Consider the following 18,718-nt stretch of genomic DNA (forward strand, 5'->3'; position numbering starts at 1 on the left):
GGACCATAAATCCTCCCATCCCCCCCTTTTTTTTTTTTTGAAGTACCCTCATTTGTACACCATACCCAAAGTGGTTCTACTTCATGGTATCACAAGTTATGTCACGCTGAGAAAGCCATAGTTTTTTCCAGGTTATTATAGTGTTCAGTAGTCTACGTAAATATGCCTCAGTGAAATATAAGCACGATCCAGATAGTTTAAAACTGGGCAATCCTTATAATACTTAAACCGTGGACATTTTGCCATTTAACATACAACAGTGTGGCTCAGGACTGGCTTACAATCTGGAACTCAATTTTTTTTCAAACTTTATGTATCATCAGGAAAACATTATGGCTCTCATTATGAGTCTGGTGGTTTTAAGACCACCAGACTCCCAGTGGCGGTTGGACCGCCGTGGTCGTGGCGGTCCAACATCCACATTACGACCGTGGCGGAGAAGCCACAGTCGGACCGCCGACACTGTCAAGTTTTCTCTGTTTCTCTCAGTTTTGCCTCGGCTCGCTCAGTGTCTCCCAACAAGGTCCTACGGATTCCTACTGTTTCGGCAATGCATCTCCCCCTTATTACTGCCTTGAAGGCGTCCCATTCTACCAGACTGCTAGTCGCGGTGTTGTCATTTCTTTGAAGTATTGTACTATGCATTGGCGGATATTGTCTCGGAAGGGGGGATCCTCTAGTAATTCGGGTCTGAGTCTCCATGTGGGTATACACGGGGTAGGGGACCCCCACCTCAAAGACATCAACAGTGGATTATGGTCAGATATTGTACGAGACAAGTATTCCATGTTTGATATGAGTGAGTGTATATCTGGTGAGCACAAAAAGGAGTCTAATCTAACATGGAGTTCATGGAGGGCAGAGAAAAAGGAGTAGTCCTTGGTATTAGGGTGCAATTTACGCCAGGCATCAATGAGGTCCCAGGTCGCCTGCCAGGTAGTGAACTGTCGAGCTATCTTCACCAACGGGGAATGCGGTAGGGGAGGATGTGATCTGTCTGCATTGAGGTCGCTTACACAATTAAAATCACCCCCTACTATCACCGGTGCTTGTAGGTATGACGCTAGCAAGTTGGATAGTCGAGGGAAGAATTCACCCTGCCCTGTGTTGGGGGCATATACATTTATTAGAGCCAGGTCTTTCCCTTCTAGTCTGCCTTTGATCGCCACAAATCTCCCCTCAGGATCTATGAGGCTATCTGTCAATTGGAAAGGGACCCCTGCTCGGATCCAAGTCAGGGTGCCCCTCGAGTATGCTGAATAGGTATTGTAGAATGCCTGCCCTCTCCATCTTTTCTGTAAGGCCTTGCCCTCTGTTGATGTTAAGTGAGTTTCCTGTAGCATGGCTATTTGAATGCCCCTTCTCTGCAAGTAAGACAATATCTTATATCGCTTGACCATTGAGTGCATACCCCTAATGTTCCATGTAAGGAACTTATATGGTTTTGGTGTAGTTATAGTGGTGTTTTTGTTATTCTATTCAGGTGTGGTTTCCGGTGACCTTGTGTCAAGGTATGCTCCCTTGTATTTTCCTGCTCCCTGCTCCATTTTGTAATTTTTGTAATGATTCTCGGTACAGTATTAAGCCCCCAAAAGTTCCCCAACATATTAACTACCCAACTCCCCATCCTCTCTCGCCCAAACTTGCGTAATAATGTTAACTGCCCAACAACGTGGGGGGTGCTTCAGATAGGAAACCGAAGCTCAGCAAGGCGACCTCTCCTCGACCCCTAGGTGGAAGACAGACTGGGATTTTGTGGCTCCAGGGTTTCGTTCATCAGGAATCAGAAGGCCAATTCCACCTTTTAGTTTTTTAGTGCGGTCTTAGAAGCTGAGGTTGTAATTTTGGTTACTACATAAGTTTATGTAAAAAACCCGGGGTCTCTGTTTGTGTGTCAGGATTGTTCTTCAGATTATGTTTTCTAACGTTCCCGGGGTTACCTCCGGGCCCCTCTGGTCAGGTGTGAACGAGAGGTCCGACTCATGTTCTGAATCTGATTGGTTTGTGCCTCTGTGTGTTTGCTTAGGTGAACTCTGTTCTGAGCAGCTGAGGGACGCAGCTGCCTCCACTGCTTTTTGACGATCGTTCAGAATTTCCAGAGGAGATGGAGTAGCATGTCTAGTAGATTTACTGTAATTGGTCTTTCCTTTAAGGTTTAAATGGTGCTTTTCAGGGTTTGGTTTTTTCTCTTTGGGAGGTTGTTTATCCATCCAGTTCCAGACCTCGTCCGCCGTGCTAAAGAACTGTGAGCCTGTTGCAGTTATTATTCGTAGTTTGGCTGGGAATACCATCCCGTATTTTATCCCCATATTGCGGAGCCTTTGTTTGGCTTCCCTGAAGGAGGCCCTCAGTCTCAGCACCTCTCGGGAGAAATCAGGGAAGATTCGGGTCACTTGGTTGTCGAGAGTGCAGTCTCCTTTTTTCCTGCTTTGGGTGAGTAAATGGTCCCTGTCTTTATAGTGTAGTAGCTTAGCTATTATTGGTCTAGCAGGGGCCCCCGGTGGGGGCGGACGTGCTGGGACTCTGTGTGCCCTCTCCACCGCAAAGAACTGGGATAGGCCTTCCTCCGCTACGTTTTCCTTCAGCCATTTTTCTAGGAAGTCAACCATGTTGGTTCCTTCCACTTTCTCTGGCATTCCTATGATCCTGATATTATTTCGTCTCGATCTATTTTCAGCCCTTAGTTCCAGGTCCTTTATTCTTTTCTCCAATTGCCGCGATATTTTGGAAGTGCCTTGAATCTCAGGCCCCATTTCCTTCAACTGTTTTTCTGTGGAGGTCACTCTTTCTGCTAGACGGCGATGGTCATCTCTAAGTACTGAGAAGTCGGATGCGAGAGAATCTATTTTCTCCTCGACAGCGGTTCTGGAGGCAGTGATAGCTTGCATTACATCTTGCAGGGTAGGTTCCTTTGGTGCTCTTTCATCCCCAGAGGGAGATTTCCTCGCAGTCTCTCGTTCTGGAGGTGCACTGTCTGAGATATCCCTGGCATCATCAGTTTCTCGCCGTCTGCCTAATTTGCCCATTGCGGAAGGTGCCCGGTGCTTTTGCTGGTAATTGTTTATTTTTAAGAGGATGCTATTCTCTTGTTAGTGGGAGAGCAATATGGGGCCGATGTTAGTGATTATCTATCTGCTTTCCAGTTGTTTTTGGGTGTAAGAAGGGATCGACAGGGAGACATTTATCCCGCATCTGGGGGGAGATGGCACTCCTTTTATTGAGTCAGATGGCCTTTATGCAAGTTTTTAAGCCGGCTCGATGAATAATCTGTTGGTTTTTCGGTCTTGAGTCGTTGGCTAGTTTTATCGAGGTATTGGGTGCTAGGATATCAAAAGTGGAACAGGTCCGGCTTTTACTATGTTATAACCCCCATCTATTATTCGATCGCTAGTCCTTTATCGGTTCTCCCATTTGGCAGTTCTGCTTAGATTATGTTGGGCAGGGTTTTTTCCCAGTGATCGCATCCTAATTTCGAGCTTAGGGGCGCCCCTCCGCTCCGATTCCTCGTAATCCTTCTTGGCTGGGCCAATCTCCCCCGGTCCCCCAGACGGCCCCTCACGGTCCAGGGATGGGCCTCAGTCTCGCTGCGCCGGGCCCCTCCTCACCTTTAATGTAGTTCTCGCTGCTCGGGTCTGTGGGCTCCGGTTCCCTGGGCCGGCCCCTCGCAGTGGGCCGAGCACGGTCCGTGGAGCCAAATAGTCGTGCCTCCGCTCCCGATTTGACGCCGGGCCTCCTCGCTCAGCGTCACTGCACGGTCGGGCCGTTTCCTCTGGCATCGCCCGGTCTGCCCCGCACTTTCTTCTCTCCGCTCGCCTTGGACCGGCAAGGTTCGATCCAGGCCGCTGAGATTCCCCCTGTCAGCCGGGGAGTGGCCCAAGGGCACTCCTCCGATCGCCTAGGCCACGGAGCGCTCGATAGCTGCCATCTTGCCGCTTTGAATATTCTTCATCCTCGCCCGTGTCGGAGCACGAATCAGTGGCATCTAGGGGTCAGGAGCTGAAAATCGTTAGCCGGGGGGGTACCACACATTCCGCCCCCTCTTTGTGGGTCCTGGAGCCAATCTAGGTGTTATAGCCCCGGGGGTGAGGAGAGAAGGACGGGAGCCTCAGAAAGAAGCTGCAACCGCCATGGCACCAAGCCACACCCCCTCACACCCCCCCCTTCCATTGTAAGGAATGCCGTAAGTTATTTGGAATTGTCATGTAATTCAACTTGGTGGTAAGCACTCTTAAGATCTAATTTTGAAAAATATTTCCCCCCTTTTAACAGTAAAATCAATTCATTTATATTGTGTAATGGATAATTGTCTATTACAATATTTTGATTGAGTGAACGGAGGTCAACACAAAATCTCAGACTACCATCTGATTTCTCTGTAATAAAGATCGGAAAAACCCAGCTAGATGTTTCACCTTCCTGTACCATACTAGAAATCATTATTGTACTTCCGCTCGAGCCTTAATAGGCACTCTTCTTAACTTTTGTTGAATCGGGACCGCATCCTTTCTCACCACAATTCTATGTACATAACCTTTTAGTTCTCCTAATCTGTAAGTAAAAACCTCCTTATTAGCCTCCAATATCTTATCAAGAGTGATGTCCTCTACTAACATAATCCTATTATGTGCTCTTGGGTCTATTCTAATGTGTATGTCGTATTGGTGATGCCATCCCAAAATTGGTGGACCATTGGTCGCTACATAAACCTTTCCCTCGACTTGTCTTCTTTCAAATTCAATCTTTGCTGACATGCCACAGTGTGGCTCAGGACTGGTCTACAATCAGGAACTCCGTTCTTAATCAAACTTTATGTATCATCAGGAAAACATTATGGCCCTCAATATGAGTCTGGTGGTCGGACCGCCGCAGTTGTGGCGGCCCAACCGCCACTTTACGACCGTGGCGGAGCAGCCACAGTCAGACTGCCGACACCACCAGGTTGCCGGCAGCCTGGTGGTCCCGGCGGTTGTAATCTGCCAGGGCAGCGCTGCTCTAGATTACGAGTCCCCATACCGTCAGCCTTTTCATGGCGGTTCAACCACCATGGAAAGGCGTGCGGAATGTGGGTATCAGGTGCTCCTGGGGGCCTCTGCACTGCCCATGCACTTGGCGTGGGCAGTGCAGGGGCCCCCATGCACCCCCCCGTCGCACATTCCACTGCCCGAATTGCAGGCAGTGGAATGCACAATGGGTGGTGCTGCACTTGTTGCACTGCCACATTGCCGCCAGCTTGATTACGAGCCGGCTGCAATGTTAAGGTCCTGTTCACCGCAGGGTCGGCGGACAGAAACGCCCTTTCCCCCCTCCGGCCCTGCAATGAACTCCAAATAGGGCCAGCGGTGTTTGGACCATACAGGCGGTCTCTCAGCGGTTTGAGTTTGGCGGGCGGCCTCCCCCACACGCCAGACTCACAATGAGGGCCTATTTGTCTTGGCTCCTGGCTACTGTTAGGATTGGCTACAAACATTTTATGCTCCTCTTTTTATCCAAAAGTGGCCCACACTGAGCTGTTCAATGGTTGGTGAAAGAATGTTGAAGAGTCCAACATTGGAATTCTTCTCTTTCAGCCCTTGGGCAGATCACTTCTTTCCATTGTTTTAAACATGAGCTGAATTTGTTCTCGAATACGAATAAATAATAAAACCCAGAATTTATCTGTTTGATGTATACTTTATTATTATTTATTTACAAGCCATTTATGTTTTTTTAAATGTTATATGTGTGCCTAAAAGCTCTCTGGTGATGATGTGAGGTTATAAAAGTAATTCTTCTACTACATATCTTATTTTAAGCCTTGATTGTTTTGAAGCGCCCTATATCCATCTCACCTGCTTCTGCAGGAAGAAGTGGGCATTGCTTACTTGGGCAGGAGCATAACACAAACTGAGGGTGCTGAAATCAGAGGTGGGTTTCCAGGGGTTAAGATTAAGGGACTCTGATGCAAGGGAAGACACCCTGACAGGGTAAAACTAGAGGGGGACACTTTAATGAGCAGCGTCACAAATGGGAGCAACAGTCTTGCAGTCATACTTATAAAAAAGTTCTTGTGGTCATGCCGGCAACAAGATTCAGGCAAAGCGTGTTACAAACTCAGTTGCACGGAGTCACTGAGGGAAATGTAGCAGATCAAAAGGGGAAGGAAAGTGCTTCAGACAACCCAATCTTATCTGCAGTTCAGCATAGAGCTTCTGGAGATCTCCGATTTAGCCTTTTGATGCAGCTTCTGTAATGCTTGGCCTTTTCATCACAGGAAATGGTGACAAATCCAGAGGACGATGATATGGTCTATGATGCCTGGCTTTTTGGGTCAGATTCACAACAGTGGTAGTGCTATGATCTTGGATTGGCTCTTAACATGGCCTGCGTGTTCTTGTAGCAAGTGTTCACAGGAGTCTAGCCACTGTGGCAAGTTCTTAGCACACAGGGCAGTCTCTTTGTTTCTGAGGTGCGAGCTACAGCATGCTTATTTTTCTCAGTCCTGGAGTCTGGTCCTGTCTCTACTGTCATCTTTCCACAGAGCCATTCTTCATCTATGCTGGTACATAGAGCTTTCACCTTACATCAAAGGTATATTTGTATTTGTATTTCAACTCATTGGGGCAGTTTATATCACAAGAACTAGCAGTTGCTTTAGTTCAGTGTTGAGTTCCAGTGCACATCAGTGTTTATCAAACAGGACACCAAACCCCAGCGATATTTAATTTGTTCTTTATTTTGTAACCCAAAGCGGAACACACGAATAAAGAAGCTCCCTCACCAGCCTCCAGTTCCCTGCCAGCTTCGGAGTAACTGCCCCCTGAACCTTTCGCTGATGGCTCCAGTCATTGGAATTCTCGGTATGCGTTGCATACTGGGAATTCCTCAAGTACAACACATCCATTTCCTTTCTATAAACCAAAAAAATATACATGTATCAATAGTTATAAGGCTTTAAAAAAATGCATACTCCTCTAACGGACTACCCACTACTAATGTTACAGTAACACATGCGTAGATTCCCCACTCTTGCCTGAATAGGTAGTTACATAACATAATCATGTGAATACTTCGGAAGTTTGCAACACTGAATTCACCTCTCTTATTTGAGTTCCATGACTGATACCCAGTGTCTGACTGTATTTCTCTCCTGTAGTATCATTACCATTCAACAATTCTTTATCACTCAGAAGCAAAAAACTTATACACCCCTCACAATCAACTCTCCTTTTCTTCACATTGCTACCTCTACTGTATAGGGCTACTCTCCACTTATTCTACCGTTCATCATTCTCCAACACCACATGGAAATCTTGCACATCCTTAACTTTGTATGGTCCTTAAAAATTCGTAAGACCACTTCCTACACACCCAGATCTTATTTTTCACCAAATCTCCTTTTTTATGACTTCTTCCAAATTCAAAGTGGGTGTTCCCACCTCACCTTCCCCTTCTAACAGTGCAGACATCCAAGCTTGATTCATATTCGTGCCTGCCCTCCTACCCCTCAATACCTCAGAAGGTGCCTTGCCAATCACACCATTTTTAGTAGTACGATAAGCCCATACCAAATCATTCACCATTGTGTGCACGCTCTTTCCACAGCATAAAGACATTTGAATAATACCCTTCAACCTTCGATTACATCTCTCAACTACTCCATTAGCCTGTGGATTATATAAAGAGGTGCAAGAATGATATATCCCAAAAAGTTGTAGAAATGTTTTCATCATAATGGATACCAATTGTGTCTCATTTTCAGTAATCAATTTTGTAGAGCACCCTTCCTCATGGAATATTTCTTGCATTGTACTAGTAGTGATCTCCCTCAAGAATTTAACAATCAGCCATTTCGAGTTGACATCCACCATCACAAGCGCACATCTCAATTCAGGTGTAACTCCACTTAATGTGCCAGTAAAATCCATGCATATGGTATGCCAAGCTTTACCAGGGTCCGGTATTACTCCTATTATGTTTGTTTGCCTACTTTCAATCTTTTTTTCACTTTCCTTACAATCTACACATTTTTTATCCCAGTTGTCCACGTCACTATCAAGACCAGGCCATCAAAAATTCTCCTTTAATCTCCTCTTGGTTAACATTCGGCCTAAATGCCCCTCATGAGCTAATCTGAACAGTTTGTGTTTTACACCCTACGGGGAAATAAATCTGTCCCCCCTCACTACAATATCCTTTGTAATCAATGACAATTATTCCAACACCTTTAAGAAGGGTCAAACCTGAACACTTAATGTACTTTCTCTTCTTCCTCCTTCTTTGATCATTTTGATTACTCCCTTCATAACCGCATCATCATCCATACTCTTACACCATTCTTCTTGTGACACTGTGTCCTGGGTACACTCCATCACATCCTCAACACTCGCCACCACTCCTTTTTCAGAATCCTTCACCCGTTCTTTGTCTGCCTCTTGCCAATCTTGAAGTAGACAGGAGAAACAGTCTGCCTGGACATTGCGCCACCCTGGAATGTATTCAATTGTGAATTGGTATTCCTGCGATCGTGATGCCAACCTGGCCAACCTTGCTGACACTTTGTTAATACATCCCAGTGATAACACTCTTAATAATGGTTTATGGTCCAATGAAGTATTATACTCCGACCCCGCACATAGGTTCTGAAATATTTGATGCCCCATGCAGCAGCAAGAGTCTCTCTTTCAATTACAGAGTAGTTTCTTTCCGTCTTAGTTAGTGATCATGAATCAGATGCTACTGTTTTTTCCTTCACACCATGCATTTGTGACAAGCTCACCCCCAAACCAATCGCACTTGCGTCAACCGTAGTAATAGGTTTTGAATCCACGTTAAATGGCACTACTACTTTTGCTTCATACATCTCCTCTTTAATGTTCTTCCCACTGAAATTCCTGCTTTTTGCGCAATAGCTTCCTTAGACTTTCTGTTTTGTCAGCAAAGTTCCTTATAAATTTCAAATAATATTCGATGAGTCCCAAAAACGACCTCAATTGATCCTTGTCCTCGGGGGAAGGGGTCTTTCTGATTGCTTCCAGCAAACTTTTTTTTGGTTTCACTCTTGTTCCGACTTGTAGCCCAAGTACTCAATCTCATTAACCACAAATCAAAATTTCCCCTTCTTTAATGTAAGGCCTGCTCTCTTGATTTTGTCCAGTACATACTTTAATACGCTGTTATGTTTCTCTAATGTGTCGCCAAAAACTAGAATGTCATCCTGAAAAAAAATAACATTACCTACACCTTTAAATATATCGCTCGTCATCCTCTGAAATACCCCTGCAGGAGAGGCAAGACCAAATGGCACCCTCGTAAACTGGAAGATCCCTCCAATTGTAATAAATGCCATAAGTTCTTGTGAATCGTCATGTAATTTAACTTGGTGGTAAGCACTCCTAAGATCTAATTTAGAAAAATATTTCCCCCCTTTTAACAGTAAAATCAATTCATTTATATTGTGTAATGGATAATTGTCTATTACAATATTTTGATTGAGTGAACAGAGGTCAACACAAAATCTCAGACTACCATCTGATTTCTCCGTAATAACAACCGGAGAAATCCAGCAAGATGTTTCAGTCCGTTCGATTATACCTTCCCGTACCATATTAGAAATCATTTTTTCTACTTCCTCTCGAGCCTTGATAGGTACTCTTCTTAACTTGTGTTGAATTGTAACGCATCCCTTAGCACCACAATTCTATGTACATAACCTTTTAGTTCTCCTAATCTGTAAGTAAAAAACCTCCTTATTTTCCTCCAAGATCTTATCAAGGGTGATGTCCTCTACTTACATAACCCTATTATGTGCTCTTGGGTCTACTCTAATGTGTAGGTCGTATTGGTGATGCCATCCCAAAATCGGTGGACCATTGGTCGCTACATAAACCTTTCCCTCAACTTGTCTTCTTTCATATTCAATCTTTGCTAACATGTAACCGATCATACCTATCTTTTCACCCTGGTAACCACCTGGATTAATATCTTTGGGTGGAAGGCATACCTTAGGCCATTCTTGTGTAAACATTTCTTTGGGTATGATAATATACAATGACCCTGAATCTACCATTAACTGAACACTCCTCCCCCTCACCGTAAAGTTTGCTGTTGGTCTGGGTGGCCTGACTAAATAATTGCTCCCTTCCATCTTGTTATCCACTGACAAAACTCTGTCTGTTCCTTCCTCCAATACCAAGCATTCTTCATGGACAACTCCTACCCCAGACCTGGATCCAGTTTTGCACATACGTGTAAAATATCCCTTTCTCCCACATCTCATGCATTCTTTGCCCAAAGCAAAACACTCCGACTCTGTGTTGTAAAACTTGCTCCCACACCTACTGCACGCCTTACTAAAGGGTTTGCTTGCATTGCTATACACACGTTTGTTATTACACGTGGGTCTGCATATATCCTTATTACTCGTGAATACGTAACTACTTTCTTTACTTATGCTATTAACATCAACTTCATCACCATCTCCTTTATCTTTTTTTCCATTTCCTCCATGCAGTATTCAGACTGTTCCACTATTTTCGATATTTCAATAGCATCCTTTAACGTTGGATTTTTTGCCACCCATAACCTTTCCTGCACAATACTTACTATCAATTGGTCACGTATCAACTCATCAGTCATTGTTCCAAATTGGCATTTAGTAGACAGTTCTGTTAACCTTGAAACAAACTCATACATACTTTCTTCCACTCCTTGTGGTTGGGTATAAAAGTTGTGTCTTGTCATCACAATGTTAACTTCTTTTGAGAACCTTTTTCCCAGTCTTTTCATCGCTTCTTTGTACACATCTGCTACTTGTTGCCCATTCTGTTTAAGTACCTGGGGCAAATATTTTAATATACGTTGTCCTTCTTGACCCAAAGTTTTAAGGAAGATTGCTTTCTTTCTTGTAGGTCTTAAATCTCAACCATCTAATGCCACCTACTAATTATTAAATATGTCTACCCACTCTTCCCATGGAATAGGTGGGTTACCAGGCTGAATAAGGAATAGCGGTGGTGGTACTATTCCTTGGGTATTACATGCCATTGTAACTATTTCCAATTAATATCTCAGGGGTTATATGTATGATGTGGCAACACTTATTAATGTGATCGGTCTTTATTTTGCCTCAATAACCTCTTATAATTATATTCTTTAATTACCATTGCCTGTCGATAAGCGTCCCTGTCGCTGATATGCTAGCCCTCGATTCATAAGCATGCCAGTCGCTGATAGGCAAGCACTATTTAATCCTTTGTTATTTTGCCTGGTGTTTTGCGTTCACTAATGACCGAGCTGACAAAAATCTCTGGAATGCACTTCTCAGTTCATAGAAGACATTTATTATTATTTCACCACAAGGTTCCTAAAAGGAGATTAGCGTGTTGAAAGCACACATTTAAGAATAGTCACAGCCGTTAAAGGAAAATATACCAAAATGATTCTCCACTGCAATGTACACAGCAAATATATGTAATTATATTATATTATAATGCAAAGCAAATAATGAAGTAAAAATTCATCACCGTAGGACCTGCCAAGCTCTTCATCCTTCTCATGCCAGCAAGACGATGACCTCATTCGACTGCGAAAAAGACCTCCACCCTCACGGGAAAGATATCAGGCATCCGACGTCGAGAGTCCTGATTGAGGCCACTCTCACTGTCGCACTGGCTCTTTTTATATCTTAAAAAAACAAAAGGAGCTTTCTGGAAAAAAACCCTCATTTCGCAATTCAAACATGCTGTCTGGTTTAGGTATGCTTTGAAAATAACACGTTGGGGTTTGGCCACAATCCAAAGGTGTCAAATCAAAACAAGGCTGTTCCCTGCCGTCTGAGTACATCCTTATCAACCAAAGCCCTTGGTGAGAAAAAGCACGAAAACAAGCACAGTTTACAATGTGGAATAGTAAGAGCAGATTTAACATGGCTGTTCTAATGCTACTATAATACTCTGCAAATGGTGACCACTAGACAGCTAATCCAGGTGCAAAGTGGTGCAACACAGTCAGTGGTCAGAAACACGTATTTCACAACATCTGGCCTCTCCAGCGTTATTCTGAATTTCCTAAGATGACCGCCATTATGTTGTTCCCACGTGTGTTTTTACGGGAGATGGTGCTTGTTCTGATGCTACGTGTCGTGCCTCCGCATAGATCTTCGTAGTGACATGCACTTGAAGTTCAAAAGAAAGCAGCAGCACTCACAAGTAAGTGTCCGCGTGCTTGTGCTTATTTTAATTATCGCGCCATCGAAGACTTGTTCCGTACCTCCTATTAGAGCTCCAATGCTTCCGATGCGTCCCTATAGATTATGTTGTGGGTACATCGCTCCTTTGACCCGTCGGCAGTGTTGAGATCTGTGCATATCGGTGTTCATCAAACAGGATACCAAACCCAATCGATATTTAGTTTGTTCTTTATTTTGTAACCCAAAGCGGAACACAGGAGTAAAGAAGCACCCTCGCCAGCCTCCAGTTCCCTGCCAGCCTTGGAGTAACTGCCCCCAGAACCTTTTGCTGATCGTTCCAATCATTGGAATTCTCGGTATGAGTTGCATGCCAAGAATTCCTCAAGTACGACAAACAGCTAGTCACTAGGAATGTATGCAGCACTAGAAACTTTGGAGTTTTCTAATCAATGCCAAATGCATCATCTCTCATGTCACTCACTCACCTGGCTCCAACTTTGGTAACGACATTGGAGCCAATGTTAGGCCCCCACTCCCAAATCTAGAATAAGTCGGTACAAGAGCTACTTTACCAGGATGGCTAGTGATATTAAAAATGAAACATTGTATGAAATAATATTTTAAAGCAGTGCGACATATGTAATGTTACAAATAAGAAACAGAAACATCTAGTTTCTTTGTCTCTCTCTTTCTCTCTCCCTTGTGCCACCTTCGTCCCTCACTTTATCTGCTCTGTCTCCTCTCCCTCTTCTCTCTCTCTCCTGATTTACCTAGTTAGGACACATTATGGAGTAGCCCTATAAGACATACGTCTATCATGGTTTGAGAGGTGACATTAAGCTATAGCAGCTTGATGTGGTGGAACCAACTAGGCTGCCAAGTGAATGCACCACCTCCAAGAAGATCCAACTTCTGAAGTCGAGCTTGGTGGCCCGGAGTCCGTGAGTGGCAGGCTAAGGGCATCCTGTGGCGTGGGATTCATTTTTGCTCCCTTAGGAAGTGTGATGAGTGTTTGGCCAATAATACTACTGCAGAGAAGGAGCTCTGCTTCATTTCTGAGGTACAGAAAAATGTAAATAGTGCTGCCTCATTTCCTAGAGTCCTGAGGTAAGAACTCAGCTATAACAGGTACTAAGAGATGGGTACCTCATTACACATATGATGGGGGAGTGCCACAAGAAGAGCAGTTGGTAAGCTGAAGCTGGCAAGTATTTACCTCATGCCATTGGGAAAGCTGTGTCAGGAAAAATGGTTACAAAATTTAAGCTGCAATGAGTGAGTGATTTCTTCAGTTAGAAAAACCTTTAGTCAGTTTCTCCACATTATGCCTTGCAGTTTAGAGAGTTTGTAGTAATTGAGGTGCGCCTGGATCAGGGACAGCTGTTTTGGGTTGTCTCCTTGATTGAAGTAAGTATTGCCATAACGTCACCTAAAGACAAGTTAACAAAAACAAGCTTTTGCAATGCAATAGGTCTAGCATTTTCTTGAGTTATTGCTCAGTATTGTAAAATCAGAATCTGACTTTTCTTGCCACATATATTGGTCAACCCTTCCTCATAATTTTGTCTTTTCCTGTCATATAATTCCAGTGGCCCTGCATAAAACTAAAGCACTTAATTGGGCAAAGCCTAATAGAAGCACACTAGTGTTGTGTTTACTGAAGGCAAATATGCGCTTACAAAATATACAATTTCCATTTAAAAACTATAGTCAAACCACGGAACACATTGGCCACATGGAAAATATTTTTTAAAAGCTAATGCCTGCATATTAATACAAATGTGTCTTTTAATATTTATGTTTACGTTTTGTTTTACTGGTGTGTCCCATATGGTGTTTGGCTGCAGTTTACACTGTTTAGGTGTGATTCACGCCACAAAGTTTTTTTGCATCTGATATCATTGATGCTGTCTACAGAGCCAGCCAGCCAGTCATTTACACTCTTTCATCTGGGTGATGCTGCCCTTTCACGAACACATGCTAGTGTTTCTGCTCTGTGTTTTTGTTTTTCATGTTAAACTTTCACCTTCCCAGCAGTCTTTTTTACGTTAATTTGCTGAATTTCACAGTGTTTATGAGTAAAGATTGATTCATATCCTTGTGTTCAAAAAGTTTTCTAGAAAATGATAACATCTTGCTGTTTAAACTTATAGCCTGGCAGCTTGTTTATAGTTTGGAGCAGAAGGATATTTTCACGTTAGAGTTTGCATTTCTACTAAATTATTCTTTATTTTCAGTGAGGCAGAAAAATAACTGATGGCCCTTTAACAAAAAATGTTGTGCCCTGGATCGGAACACACCAGCTCAAATTAAGCACTGCGAACATAGTAAGTGTGCCTTCTTTAGATCCAGCTGTTACTCTATGCAGAAGGCTGATTTATTTTGTTCTTGCTAGCGAAGCCATAAGCTTTATGTTTTTAGCTTACATGACCCACAATTGCCATGTTAGCATAAACAAAAAGTATGTCTAGGTTCAGGTGTCACTTTACACCACATGCTAGTAACTGCTGCAGATACTTTTACGAGGACTGTGTACTAAGGCAGGCTAATTTTGAAATTGCAAAGAAGCAAATCTTCTGTTTGTGTTGCGCTTTCATTTTGGTTTTGTTATGACTTTCCCAAGTGTCTCTTTTGGTCATACTAAATACAGCGCTGTAAGCAAGAGATGAAGCTTGGAATTATTATAAGGCAGTGGAGAGGGTTAATGTGGCTGCTGCAAAGAACGTGTTGTATGCAGATCACAGACTGCATTCAATCTTTAAATGTTAAAATAACTCTGGTGATTAATGTTATTTCTGGAGAGAGAGAATGTACTTTTCTCTAGTGGAAGCTTGGACTAATTATAGGGTAGCGCAGAAGGATAATGTGCCTGCTGTGAGGAACGTGAACTAGGCAGATCAGAGGTAGCAACTAATGTAACAAGCTCACATGAAGGGCAATATGTATGGGCTGCTGGCAAGCAGCGGAAACTTCACTGGAAGGACAGATGGGGATTTTTTTTTTGTTAAAGCTCTTTTCCCCTTCGGAGGTGTTTTTGAAAACAATTGAAACCAGGGGCCGGCTCAGCCTCTTCGCTCCTGGTAGCGGGGGAGGATTTTGGTTTGTGCACCGTTTCTAAGCAGTACTGTAGTACCCCATAAGGAAAAACAAAAACATGTTCTGCTCAGAATAAAATATTCCAAAAACACAGGCTGATCGACACGTGCTCTTAACATAGAGACTGTTGTGAGAGGAAGAAGAAACTAATAAAAACATGAAAGTAATACATAAGTGAGCCGATGGCCGCCATGAGCATCAGCGTGAAGAGACACAAAAGGAAAAAGAAGTTCGCTCATGGTCAAACATATCGGCAAAAGTGCAATTAGCAATGTAACAGGGCCGATGGCCAAGGCGGTAACAAAACCACCGTAAGGAGGGACAAACGTAAAGCATTTACCAATGAAAAGAAAGGATTTTTGAAAGGCAAGCATATGAACGAGTGAAAGTGGAAGTCGTGCGGTGGGCGTGGTTAAAAGCCCGGATACATACCAACACTTCAGAAAAGCAGTACTTGCGCACTGCTATGCTCGACCTAAAGATGAGACAAATGAGAAAATAGTGACTTTTTCTTCCAAAGGTCTTCAACTATGGGACTGCTAGTTAGTAGTACTCCAGTAACTGCAAAAAAAATAATAAGTGATACTTAACCAAATGCAGGTTGATATCTATTGGGTATTGGGTGTCTCTACTCGTGCTGTTGCCCCATCTTCGGTCTTCCACTATATCTTCCTTATACCATGTTTGCAGGGGGGCATAGGTTTATACCAAGACTCTGCTCCACTCATTGGCGTGGAAATTTGTATTCTGTTTGTGAATCCTTATGTATTGAGGCTGACAATGAGCAAATTAGGTGGCAAGATTTATCTGTGTCAGTAGATTTATGTGATAGCATATGTAGTGTACTGGCACTTTCCTACCCCTTGTGAGAGCCAGAGTACTTCCTGGGTGGTTGAGTAAGGAGCATCTCCTTTTATATTTATTTAGCTCTTCATACCACTGATGAGGTTGTGAAGCGTTTCTATGTGCATTGGCAACTGTGCACCCTTTGGAGCCCATGATTGTTGCAGAGTATGAGATTAGATGCAGTTGTGTATGTAGGTACTTACCATCTTGATAAGTGGACTGAATCATAAGTCCAAATCACCATTATTGTGCATCAGTGGGGTCCACCAGGGTATGTATACTAAATGGTAGTCTATTCAGGATTGACAGCCATCCAACCCACTGGAGGCACTGTAAAGCCTCCACAGAAGTACTGTTTTGGGTCTGTCTTGGAGTAACAGTGCCCAACCTGACCGAGTCATGGTTATACAGCCAGGAAGTTGTGCACTCTACCAAGGAGTAAGGGAGGGCCTTGATGTACGAGATAACAGTACACAACCCTAGACTTGACACTGGTGCATTAAAAGTGCTACTCAGGGTAACAACAGAAACCACAGTTTATGGGATCCTTGCAAGCATTAATGGAGGTCATGCAGCCCATGGGAATGGGAACTGCTATAATTTTTTTAATTTTTATTGTCGTTTTATAACTAGTGCAAAGCTTTGTAGTAGCTATCGCCCCTCATAACTCATTCATTACTTTCATTTACTCTAGGATCTGTTTTCAGGTAGCTGAAAGTAGTTGGCTTTAGTCTTTTACTTTGTGGATTGGGGGAAGGAAAGGGTAGAGTAGACAGGCAGGGGTTCTGCCCTTAGGCTCTTCCAGACCATAGTAGGGCCAAATAGTGAAGATTCAACCAGAAGGCACCCTTAAGCTCTTCACCTTTCACCTGGAATCCCCGGCTGGACACCCTGGGAGGAGATGATATGTATAGTTTGTTGGATTGGTTTTGTTCATTTGTGGCAATTACATTACTTGGTTGTGATGGATGAGTTGAGAGTTGTATTTATTCTTTGAGACAATTACGTTTGGTGCAGTTTGTCAGGTTCTTTTTCTTTGACTGCTGTTTCACATGTTGATTTGTGTAATGGGTCGAGGCAAGACGATAAGTACTTTTTTTAGTAGGATTGGGGGACTTACATCAACATATGTTTGATGCAGGTTAAGGAAGTCTTTCACTGCTAGGTTACTGGCTAAATATAGCCAATAGCCACAGCGATCAGATATGTGTTGGTCTGCTGATGGTGCCTGATTTTCTGAATGTGTAATTGCTTTGTTGCAGGTTTCTCACTCCTAAGATATTTAAATGGGCACATAACTAAACTGTTCCATTCCTGGAGCAAAGCCTACTCCGAGACCAATAAACAAACTAACACTGAAAATGATCTACTCTTTGAACTTTATAGGAAATATGAGCAGTGCAATTCATAGTGTACGATCCCTTTTTTAAATGTTTTTAGGGTAGAAAAAAAATGCAAAACCATAGGAGCTAGGAAGTGAAAAACTTCCACAGGTTTAATTGTGTTGAAATTATGACATCCAGATTTAGATGCTGGGAAATACTCTTAATGTGGCAGACATCCAGAGGTTTTCCTTTCAGGATCTCTTGAAGTCCCACTCATGTACAAAGTTGACACATCCACAAATCTAATTGGGTCCTCTACCTTCCATTTTGCTCTTGGATTTTAGACATAAATTAGAAGAGTTCCCCAGACAACTCGCACAAGTATTGACTTCCAGTTTTTGCTGTGTAAACCTTTTAATTTTAGGAGTATAGTTTTATAATTTCCTCTCCCAAAAATTTGATTCAAGCTTGGTGCGTGGTTGGTTTTCATTCCAAATACAATTCAATTCATCTGGCACAGCTCAATAAAACAACCAAAAATGGAAATTTAAAAAAATGAATGGGAGTAGGAGAAATGTGCTAGATAGGTGTTGTAAGCTGTACAAAAACTACCTTTTCTTGGCAGGCCAGTGCTATTCCATTGCATTTTTATTTTAGTTGTGCACTCGCTTTTAATTCCTCGTGTTGTAGGTAATTTTTCAATTAATCACACTTTTATTCCGGTTGTTAAATATGCAATTGGTGTTTATTCAGTATCCTGCTTTAAATTTTGCTTCTTGGTTGTTATTCTTCTTGCAAAGAAAACGTTTTATCCCTTTACTTTTTACATTGCACTCTTGACTAGAAGAAAATATGTTTGTTCAACTGTCTATTGATTTTTCCACATTAAAGTTTTAGTATATGAAGTGACTCCTGCCTACAGCTGCTAGTGTGGTCTGCTGCATTTTAAGACTGGACGCCACTTCAAAGCTCTGCAAATATGAGTTCAGCTAACACACTGTAAGTCACTGTATGAAGGTCGAACATTGTTGTTTCAATTGATTACTACTTGCAATACTTTATTGTATGCGAAATGTCACTTCTCTGAACTGTCTGCAAAATTTTCTTGACTGTATAGGAGTCACTGCTGTGAACATTGATAAAAAAAAAAAAAAAAAAAAATCTATGCTATTGCTTTTATTTATTACCTGCTTGCATCCTGGGTGCTGCATGCTCTGTGGTGGTGAGAGGAGTGACACTCTACACAGGAAAGCCTGGTGAGTGAGATGCTTTAAAAATCTTTCAT

At 42.9% G+C, this 18,718-nt stretch overlaps 1 protein-coding gene across 4 annotated transcripts in view; it reads left to right on the plus strand.

Moving 5' to 3' along the window:
• MRE11 (MRE11 homolog, double strand break repair nuclease) overlaps window positions 1–18,718 on the plus strand; it is a 346,093-nt gene that overhangs the window by 7,957 nt on the left and 319,418 nt on the right. For all 4 annotated transcript variants that reach the window (XM_069202423.1, XM_069202427.1, XM_069202425.1 and 1 more), the window contains 2 exons: window positions 14,404–14,493; window positions 18,325–18,432. In XM_069202423.1, the coding sequence (XP_069058524.1) occupies window positions 18,413–18,432 (20 nt within the window). In that variant the 5' untranslated portion in view covers window positions 14,404–14,493; window positions 18,325–18,412. The remainder of the gene's footprint in view (window positions 1–14,403; window positions 14,494–18,324; window positions 18,433–18,718) is intronic.

The sequence above is a fragment of the Pleurodeles waltl genome, chromosome 8 (genome assembly GCF_031143425.1).
Source record: "Pleurodeles waltl isolate 20211129_DDA chromosome 8, aPleWal1.hap1.20221129, whole genome shotgun sequence".
NCBI classification, from domain to species: domain Eukaryota; kingdom Metazoa; phylum Chordata; class Amphibia; order Caudata; family Salamandridae; genus Pleurodeles; species Pleurodeles waltl.